Here is a 26,944-nt window from a genome sequence, read left to right on the forward strand (position 1 = left end):
CTTTCCGGATTACCATGTTAGACTCACAACAGTTTCGTCATCACCCATGCCCCCCAAATCTCTTCTTCACCCTGAAGTTTGAGTTATTTGTTTTATTGTAATCAGATTGACCCTGGTCAACACACTTTAACGGCTCTTCCCATTGCCTTCATGTTGATACATACATTTATAATTTGGCTTTTGGGATAAGTATTGACTATCAACTAGTTTAGAATATAAGAACGAATGTTTAACAGTTAGGCAGGTTCTGGTAGGGATACCATATTCTTATGAAAGGTGAGGAATGTAAGAAGGAAATGTGCCCCAATAGAAGGCTACCCAAATGCAGTGGACCCAGGGACAGCTAACAACGAGGTTCAGTTCATTCAAATAACTTGAATCAACTGTAAGTGTACAGAGAAGCCTCCAAAATGTCATCACTTATATCATAGCTCCAAAACTTAACCAAAAATTCTTTAAGTAAACTTTACCTAAATCCCTCCCTCAACCTTAAAGAATGGTAGTAAAGACAGTTAGGAATGTTTAACTATGATTAATGCAAATTTTACTGTATCCTTCAAGTCAAAATAAAAGCACTAAATAACTGATTTTTGTGGTCTTTAAACTCTTTTTCTCTCACGCTAATGTATCCTCTACCTTTTTAAAGTTTGTCTTAAAATATTATATTTACTTAGATTCAAAAAGTAAAATTTCTGGTGAATTTTAAATATTGACACTTTAAATAAAATGGTTGCATCACACTTCATGCAGTATCTAAAATCCATAGAAATGTGATATTCACTGTCATCTGTTCAAAAAAAATTATGTTGTTAATTTTATTTCTTAAATTTTTATTTCTATTCCACCTCCTCCACATCATCTTACTGTAACATATGTTTATACTTGAAAATGTTTTTACTCTACAACGTGCAATAAAAATATGTATATAAAATATGTGTGTATTATATATTTTACAACTGTAAGGTTCCAAATGTTCAAAAGTTTCTTTTGGATTGAATTACCTTAACGATTATTATGGGTACGTGGTTGCTTAAAAGTAAGATGGGATAGCACTTATTGTGATAAATAATTACTAAATATAAACTAATCATTTACTGGAAATGCATCTCTTTATGAGACACATAGACACATTTTTTCAATTAGTTTGTGTATCCATGGATGAAATTAACTTACTGATAGAATAAAATAATAATTATCATCAGTTTTATTTATTCTTTTTAAAATATGAGCACTGAGAAAGTTGATCACACATGTTGACAGAAATGGAAGATATTTTGTTATACCAATCATTGTTTGTGTTGTTTTTTAATATCCTACTAAATATACGGCAAAGCTACATTTTGATTTTATATCAAAATTTATTTTTTATTATCTACAAACTGACCAATCCATTAGGTCTTATTCCAGTATTCTTATGAAAAGGAAAAGTAGGAACCACCTGACATGCCAAAGGTTTTGTGACTCATTCGTTAGTTGGCTTATTAATACCAATATTTTAAAATATCTCTGTGTCTGGCACTCTTTCGTTTTTCTCAGTCTGGCAAAATATTCTAAAATAATACTGGGGATTAGAAAGATAAATATGCCTCTCATTTGAGAAGTGGGTGGAGGGTAATGTGGGCTAAGAGAACTCACTTGCAAAGTACTTCCTTAGGCAGATAAATTTTTGAAGGCCCCATGTGGAAGCTGGAAATCTGGGGTTGAAAACCAAATTACTATCCCTGTAGGGAACTGTGAGAAGAAGGCAGTGGTCTGGTGGTGTTAATTATTTTAATGACTGCAATCTCTCCATGAAAACAGAGCAATGAGAATAACAAACTAAAAAACCTATGGATGCCTACAGCAAAATTAGATGACAAGTTGTCCCTATGAACCCCAAGATACAAGTGGGTTAAGACAACCCACTCACAGCTTCAAGAATTGCAGGAGATCAGCACCTGCTTGAGAAAACTAAAGGGAATCATCATGATCTGAGAACAGGAGAACCCCAAACTGACAATATACAATACCTGGGAAGTGTGTCAGGTCAACATGAAGACAGTAGATGAAACTAGGGGAGTTTCACAATTTCTAATTTGGGAGCTTATGCGAGAGGGCCATTGTAAAGTCTGAAGAATTGGAGCAGTCTCTACCCTATATACGCTTAAAAAAAGCAGACAAGACTTCTTTTAAAAATACCCCTCCCCTCAGAGGGTAATGCCGAGAACAGGATCCATATTGAGAGGAACAGTGGCAATAAAGGCAGAGAAGGGATCCGTGTAGAAGTCCGCTGGAGAATAGGGCCAGGAGGTTTTGGAGAGGACAAAGCCATAATTTGGGGCACATCACACAAATATTAAGAGTAATGAGTTATAAAGCAGTGAAGCTAGCAAACATTTCTTTATTCACCCACTTTCCCTTCTATGTACCAAAAAAACCTAAATCCATTTAAGAATGAGCAACAAAAGAGGGTCATAGTTGAATCATATGTAGTGTTATATAAGGACAAAAGAATGAGGAATAGAATAATCTTAAATACAATGAGAATATGGTATAAATAGTGAGAACATTCTAGAAATACATGCCCACTAGAGAAAAAGAAGAATCAAATTTTTCAAAGTGACCAAAACATCAATAAAATTATAAATAACATGAAAGAGCAATGCAACCAAGAATTTTAAATATTCAGAAATGTAATTATATTCAGGAAAGAATTAGAAATAAAAATCACTTCCGAATAAGCTAAAAGGAACACAAGTGCAAAAAAGTGCAACAGATGCTGCTGTAAGAGACAAGGTAAAAAGAAATAAGATGCTAAATAACCAAAAGTAATGAACAAACTGTGATGAACAGAGGAGAATGATAAAGAAGATTCAACATATTTATAAATTTACCAGTTCTTTCCACTGAAATGGCCTGGAAATAATGACCATCTCAGCACATTTCTACACACAGATTGTGGTCTTGAGCTATTTCTCACTGAGAATCCAGGGCTCTGAAGAAATGGCTTATTCCAGATATAAAACAAAGATATTTTGGTATATCTAGTATATTTTGTCATACCACAGAGTAAGGAAACTATAAAAGTTTGCTAGGATTCCATCAAATGTTCTCAGGAGCCAATATTAAGAACTTTCTGCTCTCTAAATATGGGAATTTTTGAATATCAGTAGGGATAATAATTGCAGTATGTTAAAGCACACTCAATAAGTTTAAATTCATGAATTCATAATGATACTAAAAAAACTAGTTTGGGGTTTCCCTGCTGGCGCAGTGGTTGAGAATCTGCCTGCCAATGCAGGGGACACGGGTTCGAGCCCTGGTCTGGGAAGATCCCACATGCCACGGAGCAACTAGGCCCGTGAGCCACAATTACTGAGCCTGCGCATCTGGAGCCTGTGCTCCTCAACAAGAGAGGCCGCGATGGTGAGAGGCCCGTGCACCGCGATGAAGAGTGGCCCCCGCTTGCCGCAACTAGAGGAAGCCCTCGCACAGAAACGAAGACCCAACACAACCAAAAATAAATAAATAAATAGATTGTAAGATTCTAAAAAAAAAAAAAAACTAGTTTGATTAACACTGGGGAATGATAGTGAACTAATTTATTATTTTGTATATTGGTAAAGAAAGGGAAAATAATCTCTCATGTATCCTGACTATATCTAAATGCATAAAGTATTATGTGAGAAGTTCTCTTCATTTAAATATTCCAATTAATAGCTTAAGGAGAAATAAGAGAATATCACAATTTTGCAGCCCCGAATTAACCGATGGTTCTAGGCAATGATCATCGGTCTGCTAGAACCTCAGGGACACCCAAATACCATGTGCTTCTTAAGGGAAGAATACCCCACCTAGGAGAACATCCTGAAAGAGAATTACATCAAACTTATTGATCCAGCTACCATTTTATAAGAAATATAGAGAACAGAGAAACGTAGCAAATCATACCTTAGGATGCAATTTCTAAAATCCAAAATAAAACTTCACAGGACAAATGACTTGGCTTTTTAAATAAATTATAAGAAGGAAAAAAGGAAAAAGAGATATAAAGAAAAACCAACATATTAAAACACTTAAAAAGATATATCCAAATAAAATGTCTGAGCTTCACGTGAATATTTATCTCTTGATAAGTTAGTAAAAGGAAGGGTGATTAACAGCTTAGAAACCATGTAAGAAATAAAATGTTACACAAAAAAGGGCAATGACCTTTGTTCTTTTAATTCAGTAAAAAATATCTTGAATAAAAATATGTGTTATTTTAAAACAGGTTATCATGACTTATCAAAACATTCACATAACATATATAAACCCATATTCTGTATAAAAATTGACTGCTTTTTCAAAAAATAATATTTAAAGGGAAACAAGATAAAAAAAACAAACATACTTCTAATACATAATCAAAACGATACTGACTGCTAAACAAGATGGAGTCAAAGACGCTAAATTTGCCAACCTTAAACCACTAAAAAGCAAGAAAAATGGAAGAAACAATTGTTGTAAAGACATTGATTGTCAGGCAATCCCTGAGAAAACAAAAAGAGCCCTAAAGATAGCCAGTTTATTACCTGGAAGGAGTTTCAGTTCACAGGGTAGGGAGGGGAAGCAAGGAAGAAGCTGTTGGTCCCCCCGAGTTTGGGTGGAGCTGGGAGTGATGGGATGAGGGGTAGCTGAGGCAAAGGTACCACAGCGGAGAGAACGGAGCAGAGGGGAACCCTGGAGGTCTGCAGAGTACTCACCAGGGTGGTGATCTGAACATACTTGTAAGAAAACTAACCCCCAAGAGAATTAAAAGAAACACCGCCTAGGACTCACATAAGGCCAGTAATAATTCCTATTCCCAGCTGCCAAAATGGAAGACCTCATAATTCACATTTCCATTACAAAAAGGACTCAGAATGGTTTTGCCTCCACACTCAGTAGGAAATATAGCCTTAGACTAAATGCTGCTCTGGTCTTATCTAACAAGGCTTAAAGGCTTCAAGACAAAAAAGATTAAATTATCTCCAAGTAATAAAACTACATCTCTGAACAAAGCTCAAAAATAATTTTAAAAAATGAAAATATTCAGTGCCACCCAACAAGATAAAATTGCTAATGACAGAAGTCCAGTCAAAAATTTCATGTCATGCAAACAAATAGGAATGCATGACCCATAATGAGGAGAAAAATTCATCAATTGAAACTGGCCCGAAAGAACAAAGATGATAGAATTAGAAGTGACCAAGAGGGCTTAATGTTCCCCTCAGTCTGACTAAAATTAGAGGGGTTTATTTGTGACTACAGGTTCTTGGCTTTCATTGTCTTAGAGTGTTTATTTTGAAAACAACAACAACAACTTGTAATAGTAAATTCTTTCCCTGCCCCTTTGAGGCATAAATCTGCGAGCCTCTTGCCAGCTTTATAACCCAGGGAGGTCCTTCTCTAGGACCTGGGAACTATCTCTTTGAAATGTAAACATTGAAGGAGATAGCACCTCTATTGCCTGGTCTCTATGGGAAGGCAGTTAGCAAACAGTGATAACTTAATCACAGCGAAGAACATTTGAAAACTCAGGAACAACCAAGGTGCTTGGTATATGTCACTGACCAAACTTCCCCTTCCAAGCCTTCCAGTACTCACCATTCGCTCACCCCAGTAGGACTACACTGGGAGTCAATTAGCAAACAGTGGGACAACTTCAAGAGTCTTAACGTACTTATAATTGGCGTCCCTGATGAAGGGATGAAGACAAATATTTAAAAAACATAATGATGAAAAATTTTCAAAATTTAATAAAAAAGTATGAACACACAGATCCAAGAAATTCAACACACCCCCAAGAACAAAGATATATACAGAGATCACAGCAACACACATTAAAATCAAATTGCTCAAAGCCAGCAATGAAGAAAGTCTTCTTTTTTTCCATTTATAACTATCAAATGTGCCTTAAAATATTTTTTGTATATTTTTCCAGTTTACTGAGACATAATTGACATGTAACATTGTGTAAGTTGAAGGTGTACAGTGTGATGATGTGATACACCTACATATTGTGAAATGTTTACAATAATAAGGTTAGTTAACACATCCTTCACTTCACATAATTACCATTTTGTTGTTGTTGTTATGGCGAAAACATTAAAGCTCTACTCTCATAGTAACTTTTGAGTTACTATGTAGTAACTCAATACAATATTATTAACTACAGTTATCACACTGTCTTCCAAAGTGGCTGTATCATTTTGCATTCTCACCAGCAATGAATGAGAATTCCTGTTGCTCCACATCCTAGCCAGCATTTGGTGTCAAGTGTTCTGGATTTTGGACACTCTCATAGGTATGTAGTGGTATTTCACTGTTGTTTTAGTTTGCATTTTCCTGATGACATAGGATGTGTGAGCATCTTTTGATATGTTTATTCTCCATCTGCACATCTTTGGTGAAGTGTCTGTTCAAGTCTGGCCCATTCTTTAATCCAATTGTTTATCTTCTTATTGTTGAGCTTTAAGTGTTCTTTGTATACTTTGGATAATGGTCCTTCATCAGATGTGTCAAATGTTTTTCTTTGTTTTCTTTGTTTTCCTACTTAGTCTTGGTCTCTTGATGACCTGTACTTCTGTCAAAATCAAAGTTTTCATTTAAGAAAAGTAATATAATTTTAAAATGTTTACCTCTTGCTTCAGACATGAATAAAACAGCTAAATGTTAATATATTTTCTTATGGGAAACAGAAACTTATGCCTCCCAATATTTTTTTCTACATGAGGTTGCCATAAAAAAAAATCAACATGTTTATGTTCTTGAGTTGTAACAGGAAGAATTGGTAGGAAGGCAGATTATAGAAACTCTATTCAAAAACCTATGTAAGTTGAAAGAAGCCAGTCATAAATTTCCATTTATATGAAATGCCCAGCATAGGTAAATCTACAGTATTAAATTAGATTAGTAATTAACTAAAGCTGTGGGGATTGGAGGGAAATAAGAAGTCACTGCTAATGGATCTAGGGTTTCTTTCTGGACTGATGAAATGTTCTAAAGTTGATTATGGTGACAGTTGCACAACTCTGTGAATATATTAAAAAAACACCAAATTATATGTTTTACAATCAATTGTATGGTAAGTGAATTATATCTCAATAAATCTATTAAAATATATAAAAAGCAAAGATTATTTTAGTCAAAAGATTTATAGCAATTACACCTTCTGATTTAATTTTAAAATCACAAAGAGCTTCTGTTAGAAGCATACTTAATCAAACTATCTGAAACACAATACGAGTTTTCAAAACCTCTTAATTTGTCTCATTGGCACCCCTATTTTATGAAGAATCAAAAAGCCTCATCACCCACATCTCTGTGTATTTCATAATTAAACATTGAGAAGGTAATTCAAAATGAATTCGAACATTTCACACAAACTCTCTCTGTCACTATTAAAATGGCACTTGAACTTATGCATATGATGCTGTTGGTAATGTAATTAAGTTACTCTTGGAAACATTCCATTTTACATGATTTTTCACTAATTTGGTGACTTGAAATTTGTTAATACATTCTTACTCTCCCCTAACATATGGCGTTTTGAAATCACTGGAGACTGGAGCCTGACCTGTACAAATCTTTCCCACAACCAAATAGTTGATAAAATCACTTTTCTTCTTTGGGATTTTATGCTTTTTTGTGTAAACAATGCAATGTCTAGAATCAGCTAAAGCCATCTAAATAGTGAAAAAAAAGTCAGAACAATGGAAAATAGGCCAAAGAAATCATAAAATATATAAAGTCTATATTTCACTTTATAATTGATGTTACTAACTAGGAGTACATGTAGTGCTTCCAATGCCAACTTTACAACTGGCAAAAGAGAGAAAAATCATTGAGTCGAGATAAACGAGGGCTTGCAGAGAGCAGATATGGTCAAGTTATGACTTTTTCAGTAAGGTTGGTGTATTAAGGTTCTTTAGAGAAACAGACTAAGACACACACACACACACACACACACACACACACACACATATATATATATATATATATATACATACACACACACACATATTCCCAAGATCTACAGTCGGCAAGCTGGAGACCAAGGAGAGCCAGTGGTGAAAGCTCCAGTCCAAGTTAAAAGACCTGAGAACCAGAAGCGCTCATGGTAGAGCTCCCACTTGAGTCAACAGGTTCCAGATCCAGGAAAAAGCTGATGTTTCAGTTCAAGTCCAAAACCAGGGCAAAACTGATGCCCCAGGTCAGAGACAGTCGGGCAGAATGAATTTCCTCTTACCTGCATGAGAGTTGGACTTTTTGTTTATTCAGGCCTTCAGTTGATTAGATGAGGCCCACTCACATTAGGAAGGGCAATGTGCTTTACTCAGTCTACTCATTCAAATGCTAATCTCATGCCAAAACACCCTCACAGACACACCCAGAATAATGTTTGACCAGATATCTGGGCACTTGGTGGTGGCCAAGTCAAGTCGATCTTTAACATAAAATGGTCACAACTGGTTGTGGGGATTTCCACAGTCCCCGCTCCCCTCCCCAGGTGATGTTTTAGAGCAGCAGATATCAATTTAAGGTGCACACCAGGGTAACGAGCTTCTAAAAATACAGATATGTAATTGGTATGCCTAACCAATTAAATCAAAATCTTTCAAGAGACAGCTGGACAGATATATTTTTAAAAATTATTTTCAGTTGAATCTAATGGATTCTGCTAATTCAGTACAATTGCATTAAAAGATTATTTACCATTTTTCATAATATCCAGATTATCCATATGAGAACTCTCATGAGATTTCATCAGCAACTCATTTTGTATATATCAGAAGATGTTTAACGTGAATATAGAATTATATCTTTGACCGGCTTTGATCGTAACCTCAGAACTATATTACAAAGGAAAATTTCCTCAAGTGATAAACATTCTAAAGTGCATTTCAAAGAATACTCTTTGTTCTTGTGTGTCACCTGTGCCTTTTCAGTTCTCCCATATGATACCTATATAAATACTAGCTAAAGGAGCCTTCTGTCTTTATGATTTCTTAACTCTCTTTAAAACTTCTGGTACTAATTAGGATGCATCACAGCCCTGAAGAGGAGACAGTGATGCCCTGAGTCTACACCACATCCATAGCCCTTTCTCATCAGAGCAGCTACACTCAGTCCCTCCCACATAACTTGCCATACCTTGAGCTGTGATCCTGGACACAATCCCGAGGATGCCTCATTCAAATGCTGCTGTCTAGAAGGTGGTCAGTGACCCATAAAATAATCTAAGACAGGAACTCATTTCACCAGGGGGTAATAATTAAATGAAAAGAGACTGAAAACCACATAAAGCCCTGCACATAGAAGTTCACAGCAGCCTTATCCATAACTGCTAAAACTTGAAAGCAACCAAGATGTCCCTCAGCAGGTAGCTGGATAAACTGTGGTACATCCATTCAATGGAATATTACTTAGCACTAAAAAGGAAGGAGCTATCAAGTTGTGAAAAGACATGGAGGAAAGCATATCACTAAGTGAAAGAAGTCAATCTTAAGAAGTTACATACTGTATGATTCCAACTATATGACATTCTGAAAAGGCAAATCTATGGAGACAAGAAAATATCAGTGGTTGCCAGGTGTTGAAGGAGGTGGGGCAAGGAAGGATGAATATGTGGAACACAGAGGATTTGGGGGACAGTAAAAACACTACATATGGGGCTTCCCTGGTGGCGCAGTGGTTGAGAATCTGCCTGCCAATGCAGGGGACACGGGTTCGAGCCCGGGTCTGGGAAGATCCCACATGCCGCGTAGCAACTAGGCCCGTGAGCCACAATTACTGAGCCTGCGCGTCTGGAGCCTGTGCTCCACAGCAAGAGAGGCCGCGATAGTGAGAGGCCCACACACCGCGATGAAAAGTGGCCGCCACTTGCCGCAACTAGAGAAAGCCCTCACACAGAAATGAAGACCCAACACAGCCATAAATAAATAAATAAATAAATAAATAAATAATTTTTTTAAAAAAACCAACACTACGTATGATACCATAATGGTGGAAATATATCATTATACATTTGTCTAAACGCATAGAATGTACCCTAAGGTACATTCACACCGAGCGAACCCTAAGGTAAATGGTGGACTTTGGGTGATTATGATGTGTCAGCGTAGGTTCATCCTTGGTAAAAAATGTACCATTCTGTTGAGTGATGTTGACAACTGGAAAGCCTTGTATGTGTAGGGACAGGAGGTATATGGGAAATCTCCACTTTGGAGAGCAGTATAGAGGTTCCTCCAAAAATTAAAAATATAAGTACCATGTGATCCAGCAATCCCACTTCTGGGTATATAACCAAAATAATTGAAATCAGGATCTCTAAGAGATACCTGCATCCTCACATTTACTGCATCATTTTTCACAACAGCCAAGATATGGGAACAACCCAAATGTCCATTGACAGATGAATGAATACAGAAAATGAGGTATATACGTACAATGGAATATCATTCAGCCTTAAAAGTAAGGAAATCCTGCCACTTGCAACAACATGGATGAACCTAGAGGAAATTATGCTAAGTGAAATAAATCAGTAACAGAAAGACAAATATGGCATGATGCCACTTACATGAGGTATTTCTAAAATAGTCAAATTTACACAAGCAGAGAATAGAATGGTGGTTACCAGGGGCTGGGGGCAGGGGAGGGCAAAATGGGGAGTTGTTTTTAAATGAATACAAAGTTTCTGTTGTGCGAGATGAATAAGTTTTAGAGATCTGTTGTACAACATAGTACTTTAGTTAGCAATATGGTACTGTGTCCTTTAAAATATTGGGTCGGCCAAAAAGTTCCTTTGGTTTTTAAGTAAAAATAAAAGACATATTTTTCATTTTCACCAAGAACTTTATTGAAAAACATATTCACCCTTCTCCTCCACTACCTTCTGCCATTTTTCAGGCAACTTCATAATTCCATCTTCCCAAAACTTTTTATCATTTTGAGCAAAGAACTGTTCTAGGTGCCTTTTACAGTCTTCCAGGGAATTGAAATGTTTTATATTAAGAGAATTTTGTAAAGACCGAAATAAATGGAAATCCAAAGGTGCAATGTGTGGTGAATACGGCAGATGAATCAGAACTTCCCAGTCAAGCTGTAACAGTTTTTGCCTGGTCATCAAAGAAACACGCAGTCTTGTATTATCCTGATGGAAGATTATGCATTTTCTGTTGACTAATTCTGGATGCTTTTCATCGAGTGCTGCTTTCAGTTGGTCTAACTGCCAGCAGTACTTGTTGGAATTAATCATTTGATTTTCCAGAAGGAGCTCATAATAGAGAACTCCCTTCCAATTCCACCATATACACAACATCACCTTCTTTGGATGAAGACCGGCCTTTGGTGTGGTTGGTGGTGGTTCATTTCACTTGCCCCACGATCTCTTCCATTCCACATTGTTGTACAGTATCCACTTTTCATCGCCCATCACAATTTGTTTTAAAAACAGAACTTTTTCATTACATTTTGGTAGAGGATTGCATGTGGAAATACGGTCAAGAAGGTTTTTTTCACTTAACTTATGTAGAACCCAAACATCAAAGCAATTAAAATAACCATTTGCACCAATAGCTGGTGCAAATGATTTTCAAAACTTGACTTGGATATTTTGAGTACGTTGGCTATCTCTGTGTGGTATAACGTTGACTGTTCTCAAGTAATGTCTCGGTTTGATCACCATCAACTTCAACTGGTCTACTGGACCGCGGAGCATCATCCAGTGGGAAATCTCCAGCATGAAACTTCACAAACCACTTTTGACACATTCGATCACAGCACCTTCTCCATACACTGCACAAATCTATTTTTGCGTTTCAGTTGTGTTTTTACCTCTCTTGAAATAATAAAGCATAATATGCCGAAAATATTGCTGTTTTCTTCCATCTTCAATATTAAAATGGCTACACAAACATTCACCAGTTTTGATTAGTTTTTTTTTTTTAAATGAACGCTGATACGACAGCTGTCTCAATACAATCTAACAAAATTGTTTCGAATGAAGTTAAAGACAACTAAGCACTACTAGAGCCAGCTTATGGAAAAAAAAAAAGAACAAGTTTTTTAGCCAACCCAAAATATTAAGATGATAGATCTCATGTGTAGTGTTCTTACCACAAACAAGCACACACACACATATACACATAAGAACACAAGAAAAATGCTGGAGTTGATGTGTATGTTTAGTGCCTCGGTGTGATGGTGGTACCATAGATGTATGCATATGTCCAAACTCATCAAAATGCATACACTGTGCTCAATTTTTTGTATATCATTTATACCTCAGTAAAGCTAAACAAAATCATTAGAAACACTTGGAACACCCCACCACCAAAAAAAAAATGTCACCCTCTAAACCCCCCGCAATCATGCACTCCTAACTCCAGTGTCCTTGTCTTTAAGCTATATATTTGAAAAAATAGAAAGGGACGTTTATAGAGTTACAAAATGATACATAATGTATGTGAAAAGAATGAACAATTTTTAATTTATTGTTCCAGATCTTTTATATCATAGAGAATTTTTAAATGGCATGCTATACATTCCTGTTTGATAGCTGATTCTTTCACTCAGGTGTATACAATCAACACCTTTGGTGTCAGTACACGGCAGGGCTAAGATGAGCAGGGTGCCTTGATCCAATCTCCTCTTCAACATGAAAACTGCTCCTGCAGGTAAAAATCCTCATGCTATTTACTAAAAGGAAGATCCTTATCTCCAGAATGGTCTTAACTGAATGTCCCTGCATAGGGATTTCTTATAGGAAAAGATAAAACCAGAATCTTTGGATTTATGAAGTATGCATGCATCGCTGGAAAGTGTCCTGTCAGCTGGAATAGAAAATAAAGATGTTTTGCAGACTGAATGTTCCTCTCTATGTGAGGCCATTGTCACTGTGTCACTCCCTTAGGGACCTTATCTTTTACTTCTTTTCAACTGACTTTTAACATCATTCTCAAACTATTAATTTGTATAGATTAATTAAATATCAGCTGACTCCTTTGTACTGTATTTTAAATTTTTAAATAGTGTTGGTTAACTTAAACAGATGCTAAAACATCTGATTTCAACCTATCTTTTCCTTTATCATCTTATGTTTCTACAAGTAAAGTAGATTCTGAAGAGCCTAATTTTCTTTCATAATACTTACAATAGCCGTAGAGTTAAGGAAGTCATCTCGGTGTTCTGAGGGTTACCTTGGTGATGTCTCTGAATTATCCACTAGTAGTTCAATTAATTCTGATTTATGTAATTTAGTGCTTACATTATTCTTAATTACGTTTGTTTAAAAAGGTCTTGAAGGCACTTGTATGAGCAAAGTGGTGTCCCATAGGCTTCATTGTTCTTATACATTTATAGAATTCTAATATGGTATTTTATCAGCCTCACTCTTTGTCCTGATAAGCTAATTTGTACCTGGCAAAGAACAAGCTAAACAGATTTTCATGATGGATAGGATATTAGGGGCAAAAGTTCACTCCGGCGCCCTGGAAAATCTAAAATCTTCAGGGATGTAGAGCAGTAACCTCACCAGGTAATAAAAGACTTGACATGTACACACTGCTTTATTTAAAATCAAATGCCCTTCCATGAAAAAATATTAAAAAGAAATAACTAGCAAAATAAAAAAAAAAGACAAAACTAGGATCTCAACTACTCTCCTTACACTATAGCCATAGCCACCATTCAGGAATACAAGCATATAGAGCTAGATAAAAAAGCTTTGGTCATCACAAATCATAACCACGTTTGATCAGCACTGCATAGAGGGAAATGAATAAAGCAGACGTGACATATCATGAAATTCAGAGTTCAGTGGGAAAGGCAAACAGAAAGTAAACAAAAAAAGAATTGCAGTCGATAAGGTCTTTTAAAAATCTTGTACATTTCTCTGAGGGAAAATAGTAAAGGAAGTTTTTTCGGGAATAAAACCATTCCTTTTTATAAAGTGACATGTAAACTGAAGTTAATGGCAAGATGTGACTGGTGGATGGGAGGTGAAAGGGTTGTTGTGTGACTGTTTCGATGAAAAAAAAAAAAGCCTGAAACAGAAAATATAAACATAAACACAAACACACACACACACACACACACACACACACACACATATGGCAATGAGTACTCGCCTGTGAATAAGTGAAACAAGGTACAGCACTCCTGGCCGGGTCCATACAAACCGTCCTCACGTGACCCCCAGCCCCATTCTCTCCTGTGTCTAATCTCTGGTCTGATGCAGAGTGTCCAGCTACATGACCTCCGAGAGCTCAGGGCACAGCGGAGTCACTGACAGAAGGAGAAGGCTGGACCCCAAACACAGGTAGGGAATGTATATGCGTCAAAAATAGCTCACTGCTGGGTACTGTCTGCTGGAATTTGGGGCATTGCCTTTTAGAGCAGTTGGGGTGGAAAGAGGGGTATTATTATCGGGCACCCACTAAACTGTCAACATCAGGTGGCTTAGCCAGCTGGACCTGGATTGCGGGAAGTCACTGGAGTGTTTTTATGATCCAGTTTACGTTTCGAGAACTATCACCCTGCTTGCTGGTTGGACAAGTGAATAGGTCCACAGTGCTGGGCAAGGGACCTAGAGGAGAGGGCAGAGTAGGAGACAGATGGCTCCGCCTGGGTGAGGGAAGGGTGGGAGCTACAGTGTGGAGTTAGAATTGACAAGATACATTAATGATCTGGGTCATTTCTAGGGAGTGTTTCCTTTAAGCCACAGAAATAGCAATATGAGACAGCTTTGAAATTAGCTTCGAGCTAACAACTGTACTCATACTCTACCATATACCTATTTCAAGTAAGTATCTTCAAGGACCCTCTCTTATGTGGGCAGAGTAGCTCCCACATGACACAACCTTTTTTAAAGTGAAGGTATCAGTATAGAATTTTAGCTACAGATAACTCATAATTCTAACCTTCTATTTCCCTCAAATGAGAAAGGTGTTTTGAGGTGTTTCAGATAAGGCTTCAATGTCAGCTGTTAGTACCATAAAGAGGCCCCATGAAGCCTGTGTCTCCCTAAGTACTTAATACAAATATTTATAAAATATTTGTAAAGGAACACTGTAAATTATAAACTACTAGAAATGTTGCTATTATCACAAAAAGTTAAAAGATCTCTAAATAAAATCCTTAAAAAGATACCAGGTGAAAACACAAAAGTTTCAAAGAAAGATTAAAAAGTTACAATTTCAGTTTTTTAGCTTGAGACCAATTTTAAAATGCTAGCAGTTTTCTCCACATATGGTAAAAAAAATCTTCCATTATGAAAAGAATCAGTCATTTATTGTTAAAGCAAGGTACCATACTTATTTGTATTCAGTGTTACTTATCTGAATATTTGATTCTCTAGATCATGAGATTTCATAAAAATTGTCATTATAGCACTCTTGTAATTCATAATCTAATTCCAAATCAATATTTACAGACGTGCAGAGGAAAAGCTGACTAAGTATTAAATTCAGCATGGGAACAGCATTTTGAATATAACCAACTCTGCTACTCATCGTCTTGGTTGCATTTTAAATACCTATTCGATTTTACAATTAAATTCTCATATTTACTCTTCTCTAAACGTCAGTAATTTAAGAAAGATTTCCCTCTAAAGCACACCAGACTTCCAAATACATTTTTAAAAATTCTGGTCTATTAAGCACATCTGTTTCCAGCTCTAAAAATTGCTAAATTTTCCAGCAGCCAGTTTTTAGCCAGGCATGTATTTGTTTGTAAGTTTCATGCATCTAAAAAAGAATTACACGGTATTCAAAAATTTTCATAGATGAAGAGCTACAGTGAAAGAAAAGGTCATTTATCAGAACTGTTGAGAAGTGGAATAAGAAAGGAGAATTCATATGAAGGTCCAGAGGATGTATCATAATAACTTTTTCTGATTGTCAATCAACTTATGGGAATTTAAAATATTTTACACTTTAATTACTGTACAATGACCTTTCTAAATGTACCGTAAGATTATTGTTCTCTTATAACCTATTATAAAACAATTAAACAAAGAATATATAAAAATTACATGTGACTAAGTATTTTTATTTATTGTCTAAAAATTTTTTTAAACATTCCATAATGTTTTATAAAAATAACTTAAATATATGTGTATGCCACATGACTTCCAAAGGCTCTATGAATATCATAAACCCCCTTTAGGAAGTGGAAAGAAATATTTTTTAAAAATAATCCCATATAAATAATTCAAACAATATTTTAAAAATCTCTGTTAACTTTCCATCATCTACAATAAAAACTCTTTCTTTCATTCATTGTCACTTTTCTTCATTGTTCAAAGTTGTAGTTCATCTAACGGAAACATGCATTCAAAAGTTTAAATATTTAAACAAATTTTCCGTAACAATTTTGAAGTTTCCTTTGTTCCAAAAGCCCTATCATTTTATCTAGTAGAAGGGTCACATATGTATTAATATATACTTCTGTATGGGCATCAAAATATAGACCTAATTTACACTGTAAAATGCTATGTTGATTTTATTTTTTCTCATCTATAAAGCTTTCTTAAGCAATGTAAAGTAGACATTTTCCAATCTGATACCCCAAAATATCATCTTTGAATAGAAAACATTAAACATTTAAAAATATACGTATCATTTTGTAAACCAACTAAAAACCACGACTTTTTTCAAAAACAGCTGCTTCGGAAATGTTAAATTGATGTTATCAAGTCTGCACTGCCCATTAGTGGCAAGAGATTGTAAATGCATGATTTTAATTAAATTGAAGACCAGTTCTATCTTAAACATTAGTTTTCTCAATCAAATTTAAAACTCATTATAAGACAAACACACCTATACTCTAAGCATAACACAGTTTTTGTGTTATGAGATATTGTTCCTGTAGAACATTAATTTACTGTCAGTGCTCACAGCCAGAGACCACGTTCAGTTAGGTACCTGTGAATATAAATATGATGAATCCATCACAAATGCATGTGTGTGTACACGCATACACTACATACATGCCCACAGTTTAAGCTGGAAACAAAAACACTCTGACAATATAACATGAATCTATAAAACAGAAATAAACTTTATCTAGCTTGTTAACTTTGTTTAAATTACCCCTCATTGAGAAATGTTCCCAAACTAACCTTCTGTGGTTCTCACTGAAATTATCTTTTGTTAATAAATGATTTTTAGGCAGGAGATATTTGTTTAAGGGTATTAGGAAACTCTCTCCCTCTTTTCATTTACTGACTTTGTTTCTTGTATGTTTTCATTATAGAGGCAATCTTTCAATTCTAGCTACGGGATGGAGAGAACATAAGGTGAAAGGAGAGGGGAAGCAGCTCCCTTTGAGCAATACTCAACAGTTTCCTAAAGCTGAGGAACAGCTTCTTTTTTTTTTGTCCTGTGCTGTGGGCCATGCAGGATCTTAGTTCCCCGACCAGGGATCAAACCCATGTCCCTGCAGTGTAAGCGTGGAGTCTTAACCACTGGACTGCCAGGGAAGTTCCACCCCCCCTTTTTTTTGAAAACATTCTTTTATTTTTATTTTATTTATTTATTTTTTTGGCTGTGCCACGCGGCATGCAGAATGTTAGTTCTTCAACCAGGGATCCAACCCGTGTCTCCTGCAATGGAAGCATAGAGTCTTAACCACTGGACTGCCAGGGAAGTCCCTCCCTCTTTTCAAATCTCAGTGGTCCACAGGGTTGACATAGTCGACTAGTTCTGAACCTCTGCATGATGATTACTATGCTCTATGGACATCAGGATGCCTGCATGTGACCCATAAATAAGGCAAGTGCTGGCAACTAAGGTTCTTGAATACTCCCTCATGGGATTTCAGCAAACTTGAGTCAATGACTCTACACTTTATCACTTGCTGGAAACAAAGCTGAAACAACATTCGTATGGAATTTCATAAACAAAGAGGAATACTGCTTCCCACTTTTTAAACAACTGATGGAGGAGTGCTTTAGATTAAGGCATGATTACATAACTGATTTCGATATGCAGCTTCTTTCGACAGCTGTCAACACATGTACAGTTTGTATGTGTGTATATATATATATGTATGTATATAGCACACAGATGAACTAAATGCTAACTCATTGGAGACCATTTAGCTTGTCATTATTTTTGCTCAGTATTTTTCTTTAATTTGGTTTGCTCATTATTCTATCCCACATACTTACCTAGCATAGTGCTTTAGTACACAAAATACACACAATTAATATTATTTAAATAATGAATATTAATAAATCATGGAAAGTGTTCATGACAGCATTTTACTGATGAAAATGCAAAGGAAATGTATAAAGGCTAATGTCTGATTCTGAGTAACTATAATGCCAATGTGAAAAGAACTTAAATATACTTAAGATAAATTAATATTTTCAGAATGCTTTATAAAAGAGTAAGATAAAGTTGTTTATTATAGATGTTATGATATGATGGCATCTTAGGCTGTCCGTCCCCTCACATGTGCCTGGAATGGATAGTTAATTGTGTCATGTGGTTGATCATTAAAAATATGTGTTATTTAGAACAAGGTTTCTTATGGCTTGAGTTTGACTGAGTCCACTATTAATATGTGAGTTCAAATATTCCTTTTATAGAGGGAATTCAATCTTTTAACCTCCTTTCCTCTTGTCTACTCAGTCTTCTGCCCACCAGGTTACACATTGGAACAGAGAAAACAGTCAGTTGCTTCCTTTACATCATACGTCTCCCTACCTCTTTCAGACTTTTTGTCTTTGATTCTTTCAGTTCTTCATACTTCCATTTCCACACAGACAAAGCTGACTCCAGCCGTTCTATTTCTTTTTCCAAAGATAAGCGCATTCTAAATAGAGAATTAAAAGCAAAATAGACTTACAATTTTAAAACAATTTTAGGAATGCATTCAATTTTAGATTTTCTATTTTCCTAATTTTTTATATTTGTATATGATCATTGTCATGACAGAAAACTTTTATCAGCTTATTAAAAATTAAAAATATTGAGTAAAAGTTGGTTTACAGTAGTTTAAACACATTTAATTTGGCTTTGCCAGCATTAAAATAATTGACTTTCTGCCTGCTGTCTCCTGCATTATTCATTCATTTCTTTCAATGCTTCTTATTCATATTGTTTCCTTACACGGGAGGATATATATATGTTTCTAATTTTAACATGGTTTTTATCCAACTTCATATCGTGACTGTATATGAATGAAGAATTCTTTGATATGACAGAGAATACCAAGGAGCCCACATAACCATTTAAGAAATCAGTCATTTATTGGAGATATAAAAATACTTTTTAAATATCTGCAACTCTGTTTTAATAAAGCAGTTTCACTGGGATTTTTATTTAAATTATTTAAAATAATTGAAATTAATTTCTCTATTTGTAGAATAAGTGACAGAACTTGGATGAAAATATTTAATCCTTTAATATCTCATCATTGATTTTTTTTCCCATGCCCACACATCTATTAGAGTGAGTCCTGAAAATAATTGTTTATTTCTGGTGGTAATTAGCATATATCGACCTTTGCAAATGGTCAGTCCTTATCTATGTGGTAGATTATTGTTAAAAATACTTATTCTCTTTCCTCTTCTTCCATGGACAGAGTTGCTTTCCCCATCCCTGGATTCTAGGCTTTGACAATGGGATATTATCCGATGTGACAGATTACAGAAATTTGAAAAGAATTTGTGTGGTTAGGCTTCTTTTATCCCTCAGCCATCACTGTGAAAAGAGTTTCCCCCGGGAACCGCTGTCCCCAAATAAACATATGAAGCAGATCTGAGCTCAACCTTACCAAGGAGCCAAGCCCAGCTGGTCCAGTGGAGGTCAGCTGACCTTGCATCCACGCAGGCAAAATACTTTGTTGTCTTAAGCTACTGAATTATTATTATTATTTTATGCAGCAAAAGATAGCTGATACAGGAAATGATACTTAAAAGGAGATGCTGCAACAACAAAAATGAAAAATATGTAGACCTAATTTAGGGGTCAGATGGTGGACAGGGGCTGGAAAGAAAACATAAGAAGCTAGAAAAATAGTGATACATGTTATTTAGTGCTGAAACACAAGATGAAATTGTCACTTGCTGTGCCTTGGAAATAGAAAATGTGCCTGACATTACCAATGGGTTGCTATTGGGCATGATGTGGCCAAAGACTTAAAAAGTGTTTGTGTAACTGGGTTTACTCACTTATATTTTGGCCATTACTATGAGAAATACATACCTGTGCAGGCCCACTGCTCCCAGGGGAAGATAAGAGCCATGAATCACAGCTGAGTTTTCCCTGCAGAGCCCTGTCCAGATAACCAACCTCCAGTGGCTCACAGACTCCAACCAAATAAATTCTGATTGTTACATGCCTCTAAGATTCTGTAGTTATTAGTTACAGTCTTACTGCATTTATAATTAGCTAATACACACACGGATCTATTTCAGTGATAATGCTGCTAGAAAGATCTTAGGACATATTCACAGAGCTAGAAGATGCATCCAGAATAAAAATTGAATGCCATTTCCATATTTATAAGAATTAGGAATCTTCTAGGTAGCAATAGTATGAAAATAATTCAAAATAGAATTAGGCCATAAATATATTAGTTTAATCCAATCAATGGATAAGCAGCCCATTAAAGAGTTACATAATAATATTTGCATGAATCAAGCCATAAAATTGAAAGAGGATAGTAAAAGAATTTGTTACAGCTTAACCTCACCTCAAAAGACTTAAGTTGCAAAAGACACCAGCACTATTTATAGGACTATAATTTGGAATCCCTTATTAACACAGTACATATATTACAATGAACAAAGAAAAAGACTCAATAGGTTCTTCAGAACACTCCTACGGATGTCCACAGGTCCAGATTAACAACCGCAGCCAAAAATTCTGATAGATAAGTAAATTTAGCCAGCTGATGACACCCCAGTTGCTTACCATGATACGATTTTTGCTCTTAGTGACTGTGTTTGAGATTTTAAGAATAGGATTAAATATAGAAATTGGGAACAAATTGCCAAATAGTAACATTTTGTGTTAAATATAGAAAAAATACATAAAAGACATTGTATATTAAAATATTTTATGTATTTGGCATTCAGGTTTTAAAGTTTTGGATGATAAGGTGTGTTTGAATATTTAAAAGAAATTGAGTATTGACTTTAACCTGTAAATTTAAGTTGAAAAATATAATAAAATTGTATTGTTTGTGACTTCATTGAAATACTTAAGAATCACCATATTTATAATTTTAATTTATTAGAATTACACGAGTAGAACATGACAATGTTTTCACCAGTGAAAGGAATATCTTAAATTAATAAAATAATTTTATTAAAGGATATTGATCAAATACATTTGTGTAATGAAGCAAACATTGAGAAAATTTTCTCAAAATTAATTTTGAGAATTATTTATAAACAGATTAATATAAAAATTATACTTGAAAATTTGAGAAAAGTCTACATTTTTGAATTTACAAATTCAAAATTATACATGTTGAGAAATCAGTGTCAGCTTTTAACATTACACTCTAATAAATCAAATGATAATGTTAGCAAAAAAGCTCATATTAACATAAAAATGATTTATAATTACTGTAGAATAAATGTTGATCCTCGAAATTGTCATCAGAATTACTGTGGCAACTATGCCCTCAGGGGTTTTATAAGAAGTTCAAACAGAACACTGCAAATTATATTAAACTTTTAGTTACATGTAAATATAGATATAGTCTAAAGATATAATTATATGTAGATTACATCTAGACTAAGTATTCAAGGCCAGTTCATGAAATGAAAATAATTTTGAAAAGCATATTAAAATGAATAGTTAACCATTTGTATTCTTTATTTAAGGCAGATTAGTCACATTTAAAATATAGCATTATTTCTCTCTTTAAGTATACACCTTAAATAAAATAACTGATATTTATTAGTTTAGTGGAAGAAAATTATGTATTTCATTCTATAAAATGGTACAATTTAGAGAAGTGAGAGAACAGGCAATTCATAAAAATTTATTTAATAGCAATGTGATGCTTGGGTATATTTCAGCATAGCTTTATAAAAAAAAACAGTGACTATTTGTTTCAAGCATTAGGACATAAGGACTGTGCACACTTAAATTTATGCAGCAGAGGGCACTCTTTAAATCCTTAATTTTCTGGCCTAATCAATTTATTCTACATTTTAGAGAGATTTTCAAAATTGATTAATTGTACTTACATTTATAATTGAAATTTAAACTATCACCATATTGTTTGAACTACAAGAAGGCAAAAAAAAAAACTAATTTACTCTAAAGGATATTGCATATTTTATGCACAGATTCTTTAAAAAAAATTACTAAGACAAAGCTCAGAAAAAATATAGTATTTTAATATGATGATACAAACTTTTAAAAATCAGATTGTTAAAATGTATAATATTTGCAGGATCTAAAAAGTAGTATATGAACCAAAATGATTTTTATAAAAAGATATGATTATATTTCTATGCAATCTTTTGATACTTTGTTAATCATCCCATAATGATCCCATAATAAATGGGCATACATTTTAAACATCTAGACAGGAAGATTAATCAAAATTTTTTCAGAGATAAAAATTCCTAAACATTACTATCTGGTAATAAATATTAATCATTTTTGAACTGTGTGAAATTTCACTGTAAAATATCTAGTCAGTATTTTCTTAGAGGTCTATTAGTGTCAAATTTTTTGCCAGACAAAAATAATTAATTTGTAATAACATCTAGATATCCATTTTTTCATTAGTCTAAAATTTAGAGTTAGTATTAAATGATGAATAATAAATTTTTTTACAAGTATACTTTTAATAAGCAACCTATTTATCATTTCATGATTTCACTATTTATAACTACATATTTCAGCAGTAACATCTTTCAATATCTTTCATTTTCATCACCTTTCAGCATTTTCAGCGAATAGCCAAAGCCATATGTAGTTAATTTAATTAGAAAAGAGATGACTTTAAAGAATACTGTTAAGCTCAGAGACACCCAGGAGGACCAGAGACCAAGGCTTAGACAAGGCTATGCAGCCAGGAACAAGGCCCATCTCATGTCACAGAACCGGCCCAATGAAGACCCCACTGCCTGTTGCCTGTACGCTCTCCTGATATCAATTATGTGTCCAACAAACAAATATACTCAAAATAGCTAATTTAAATAGAAAGAGACATTAATAGCACAAAGAATCTCTGGGAGAGCCAGTGAAGCAGATTGGGAACCTGCAGTCAGAAATACCAAAGATAAAGCCATAGAAATCTTCCCATCAGCACTTTCTTGGGGCCACCATTTAGGTACAGACATCACAGCATGACCTCAACATCCCCTCAACTCGAGTCATGGGATGATGTCACCAGAGACTTGAGGCTGCTGCTGCTTCTGAAAACAAGATGTAGCTACTGCCACTGCCTTCTCCCCTCACCAGGATGGATGCTGGGGCTGTCATCTTCTTGGAGGATTAATTTATGCTAAAACAACTAGGTGGCTATATTTGAATAGCTGTTCCTATGTCAACCATCTGCACCCTAATTGCAAAGGAGACTGAGGTAGAGAATTACTAGTGCTTTTATAGTCTACACAGAGAGATAGACTCTCTCATTAGGTACAGGACTGCCCAAACACAAACATACTTTAGAGTAAAAAAGAAATTGCAAAAATACACAAAAATTAACTTGAAATGGATTCAAGACCTTAATTTAAGACCTGAAATGTAAAACACCTGGAAGAAAACATAAGGGGAAAGCTCCTAAATATTAATATTGACAAAGATTATTTTGATTCTACATCAAAAGCACAGGTACCAAAAAAGCAAAAATAAATAAGTGGGACTATACCAAACTAAAAAGCTTCTGCACAGCAAAAGAAACAGTTAACAAAATGAAAAGGTAACCTATGGAATGGAGGAATTATTTGCACACCACACTGGGGTTAATATCCAAAATATATAAAAGGAACTCATACAACTCAATAGCAAGAAAAAAAAAAAAAAGATGAATGTACAGCGTCGTGACGATAGTGAACAACATGGTACTGTATACTTGAAATTTGCTAAGAGAGTAGATCATAAGTGTTCTTACCACACACAAAAATAATAACTATGTGAAGTGATGACTGTATTAATTAGCTTGGTTATGGTAATCATTTCCAAGTATGTATATGCATCAAAACATCATGTTGTATACCTTAAATATATACAAATTTTATTTGTCAGTTACTGTATATCCCATTAGTAACAGTGAATAAATAAGTAAAGTAGATCTGACTTTCTATTCTTTAACAATATTACATTAAATAATATTAATCAGACTTGCATGCAATTTTTTCATTGTCTTAATTGAGGAATATTCACAACCATATATATAGATTTCTTTCTCATGCTAATCATTGGAGCATTTTCAGTTTGCTGTACTATCTCACCAAGATTTAAAATCTCATTTTATTGAGAAAAAAACATAACATTTAATGAAGCAAAGAAAAATAATTGAAGCATACTGCTCTTCTTACATAGAAAACAAATTAAGAAAATAAAATGGAAAGGGAGATTAAAGCTCAGATTAATTGACAGAAAGCTAACATTTTGTAAGGGATGCAGGTGCCATCTGCAGTTTAACTTTAGAACTAATTCTAAAGGCTAAAACAGCACATCAACATATTTTACCTCATCATCTCTCTCACTTAAGACGTAATATTGCCAGAGTTCCTCTTCCTAAATGTTTAGGTACACATAGCTCTGTACGAGGATCAGTTTTCCCGCCCTCATCTCAAATTTTCTACCTGGGAAGTCGTTTTATTTAAGAGATCAGAAATATACAAATTCTCAGTACATGAGCAGCTTCCAGATACTGGGTAATTATTCATCAAACTGAACAGTACGAATAATACAAATAATAGATAAACTTTAGTGTTTTAGATGAGGGGGTTCTAGTCAGTCAATGGTGGAAATGATTCCCTGAGTTCTCTAGGTTGATTCCTGTGCTCTAGTCAAGAGAAGTTTCCCACTAGCTGGGAACATAGAAAAAATTACATTCACATCTTCTCAACTCCAGCCACCCACTCACTGAGATTCCAGGAGGAAGAATTTAAAAGATTAGACAGATTTATAGTAAAAGTATATACTGTATCCTTGGGAAACATTCTCTTGTGATAGAAAAAAAGGCTTTGCCATGGCCTCACGTGGATTGCAGGCTAGTGTTAATTCATGGACATATCATACCCATGGGACTGCTTCTTAAAGAGGAGAGTGAGAAAGCAAAATGGAATCAAAGGCCCCGTTTCCCCCTTATTCTTCAGCCTGTCTTTTGTTTATATGCTGAATTTGCTGAGAACTGGGGGATTTACTTATTACTATGGGGATTGTTCATTTATTCCAAGGAAGTCAGATATATATGTACATGTACATGTGTACAAGTGAGAGTGTAAAGACACACATGTGTATCATTAAAACTGGTACCTTTGGGAGTTTACACGCAGGAAACAGCATTTTCACATTGCTCCTATTATGTTATGTAGGTGAAGTAGCATTGTGAGTGGGTTGGAGAGAAGTCTATAACCACTAAAAAGTTAAATCCTTCAAGAAATGAAGCCCAGAGGTTAGAACTTGACTGAGACCTGTAGTTCCAGAGTAAATTAATTGTTAATATGGGTGCAGGCATTCAATTTTATTCTCTTTTCTACTAATGTTGATTGCCTCTATTATGAATTTACACTTGATGGTAGAATAATAAATATTTATTCTCTACACAGATACTTGTATTATCACAATCTGTGCATGGGGTGAGGTATAGGCAAAGAATCTGAAAAAGGGAATTAGTGGTAGGAATAAATTTCAGAGGGACTTGTGGCTGACAGAAAAGGATTGGCAGATAAAGAGCTTATAGTACTGGTGAGAGGTTTGTGTGCATACTTATCACTGTTTCAATCCACGTAAACCAGGGAAATTAAAACCATTATATAATATATAATTATATTCATACTTAGTGATAATACACATCACTCCCAGTTTTTTTTTTTATTCTGCCCATTAAGAGTCATAACTAAAGAGATGGAAAAATAATTATTTTCAGATTTGGGGAACACATTTTAAAGTACATCAAATATTCCACTTATTAGTTTCTAGAGTGATCATGAGGGAACAACAACAAAAAAACCCATATTGAGTAATTCATGTTAGTGGCCACTTTCCCAGACATTGTGTTTGATTCTCATAAGAATCCAGTGAAGAGGGCAGAAGTGATGCTATGTGACTTTTAAAGCCAGGTCATTAAAATACCATTTATTTATCTCTGTGCTTGTCAGATGTTCACTTTCAACCAAGCCATTATGCTGTGAGTTAGCCAAGTGGCCACACAGATAGGCTATATACAGATGTTCCAACTGAGATCCCAGATGAGAAAAAAGGTCAGCTGCCAGATATGTGAGTAAGTGAGACTTCAGATAATTCTACACCGCCCCCCGCGCCTAAAGCCACCCTCGGCCTTTGAGCCATCCCAGCTGAGGTCACATGTAGCAAGAGGTAAGCTGTCCATATAAATCCATGCTCAAGATTCATGAACAGAATACATGGTGATTGTTGTCTCCATAATAATCATCATTTGCGAAGTTGTTATAAAACAATAGATCGTTGGAACACAGGTATCACTATCCATATTTTTACAAAGTTGACAATAGCACACCCTTGACTAACCCAATAGCATATAGCTAGAGTATGTCAGAACCAAGATGAATGTCCAGGTGATTTAATCAAGTCTAGTGCTCCTTCCTCTATACTATAAATGGTCAATGAATAAAGCATCTTTTTCTGCAATCAGTACCTCACCAAATTGTGAGTTTTCCCTTATGAATATTAACATATCTATTCATTTTTATTGACTCACTGAAATCTATGAATGCTGTAAAAGTTAGATAATACACAGGTTATTTTAA

The 26,944-nt window shown here is 34.9% G+C and overlaps 1 protein-coding gene across 1 annotated transcript in view; it reads right to left on the reverse strand.

Annotated features, from left to right (window-relative positions):
- CCDC102B (coiled-coil domain containing 102B) overlaps positions 1-26,944 on the reverse strand; it is a 234,522-nt gene that overhangs the window by 161,944 nt on the left and 45,634 nt on the right. Inside the window, 1 exon segment of the mRNA XM_082415917.1 lies at positions 18,717-18,825. Coding sequence (XP_082272043.1) covers positions 18,717-18,825 — 109 coding nt within the window.

Source organism: Balaenoptera physalus (genome assembly GCF_965194825.1).
Source record: "Balaenoptera physalus genome assembly, chromosome: 12".
In the NCBI taxonomy this organism is placed as follows: domain Eukaryota; kingdom Metazoa; phylum Chordata; class Mammalia; order Artiodactyla; family Balaenopteridae; genus Balaenoptera; species Balaenoptera physalus.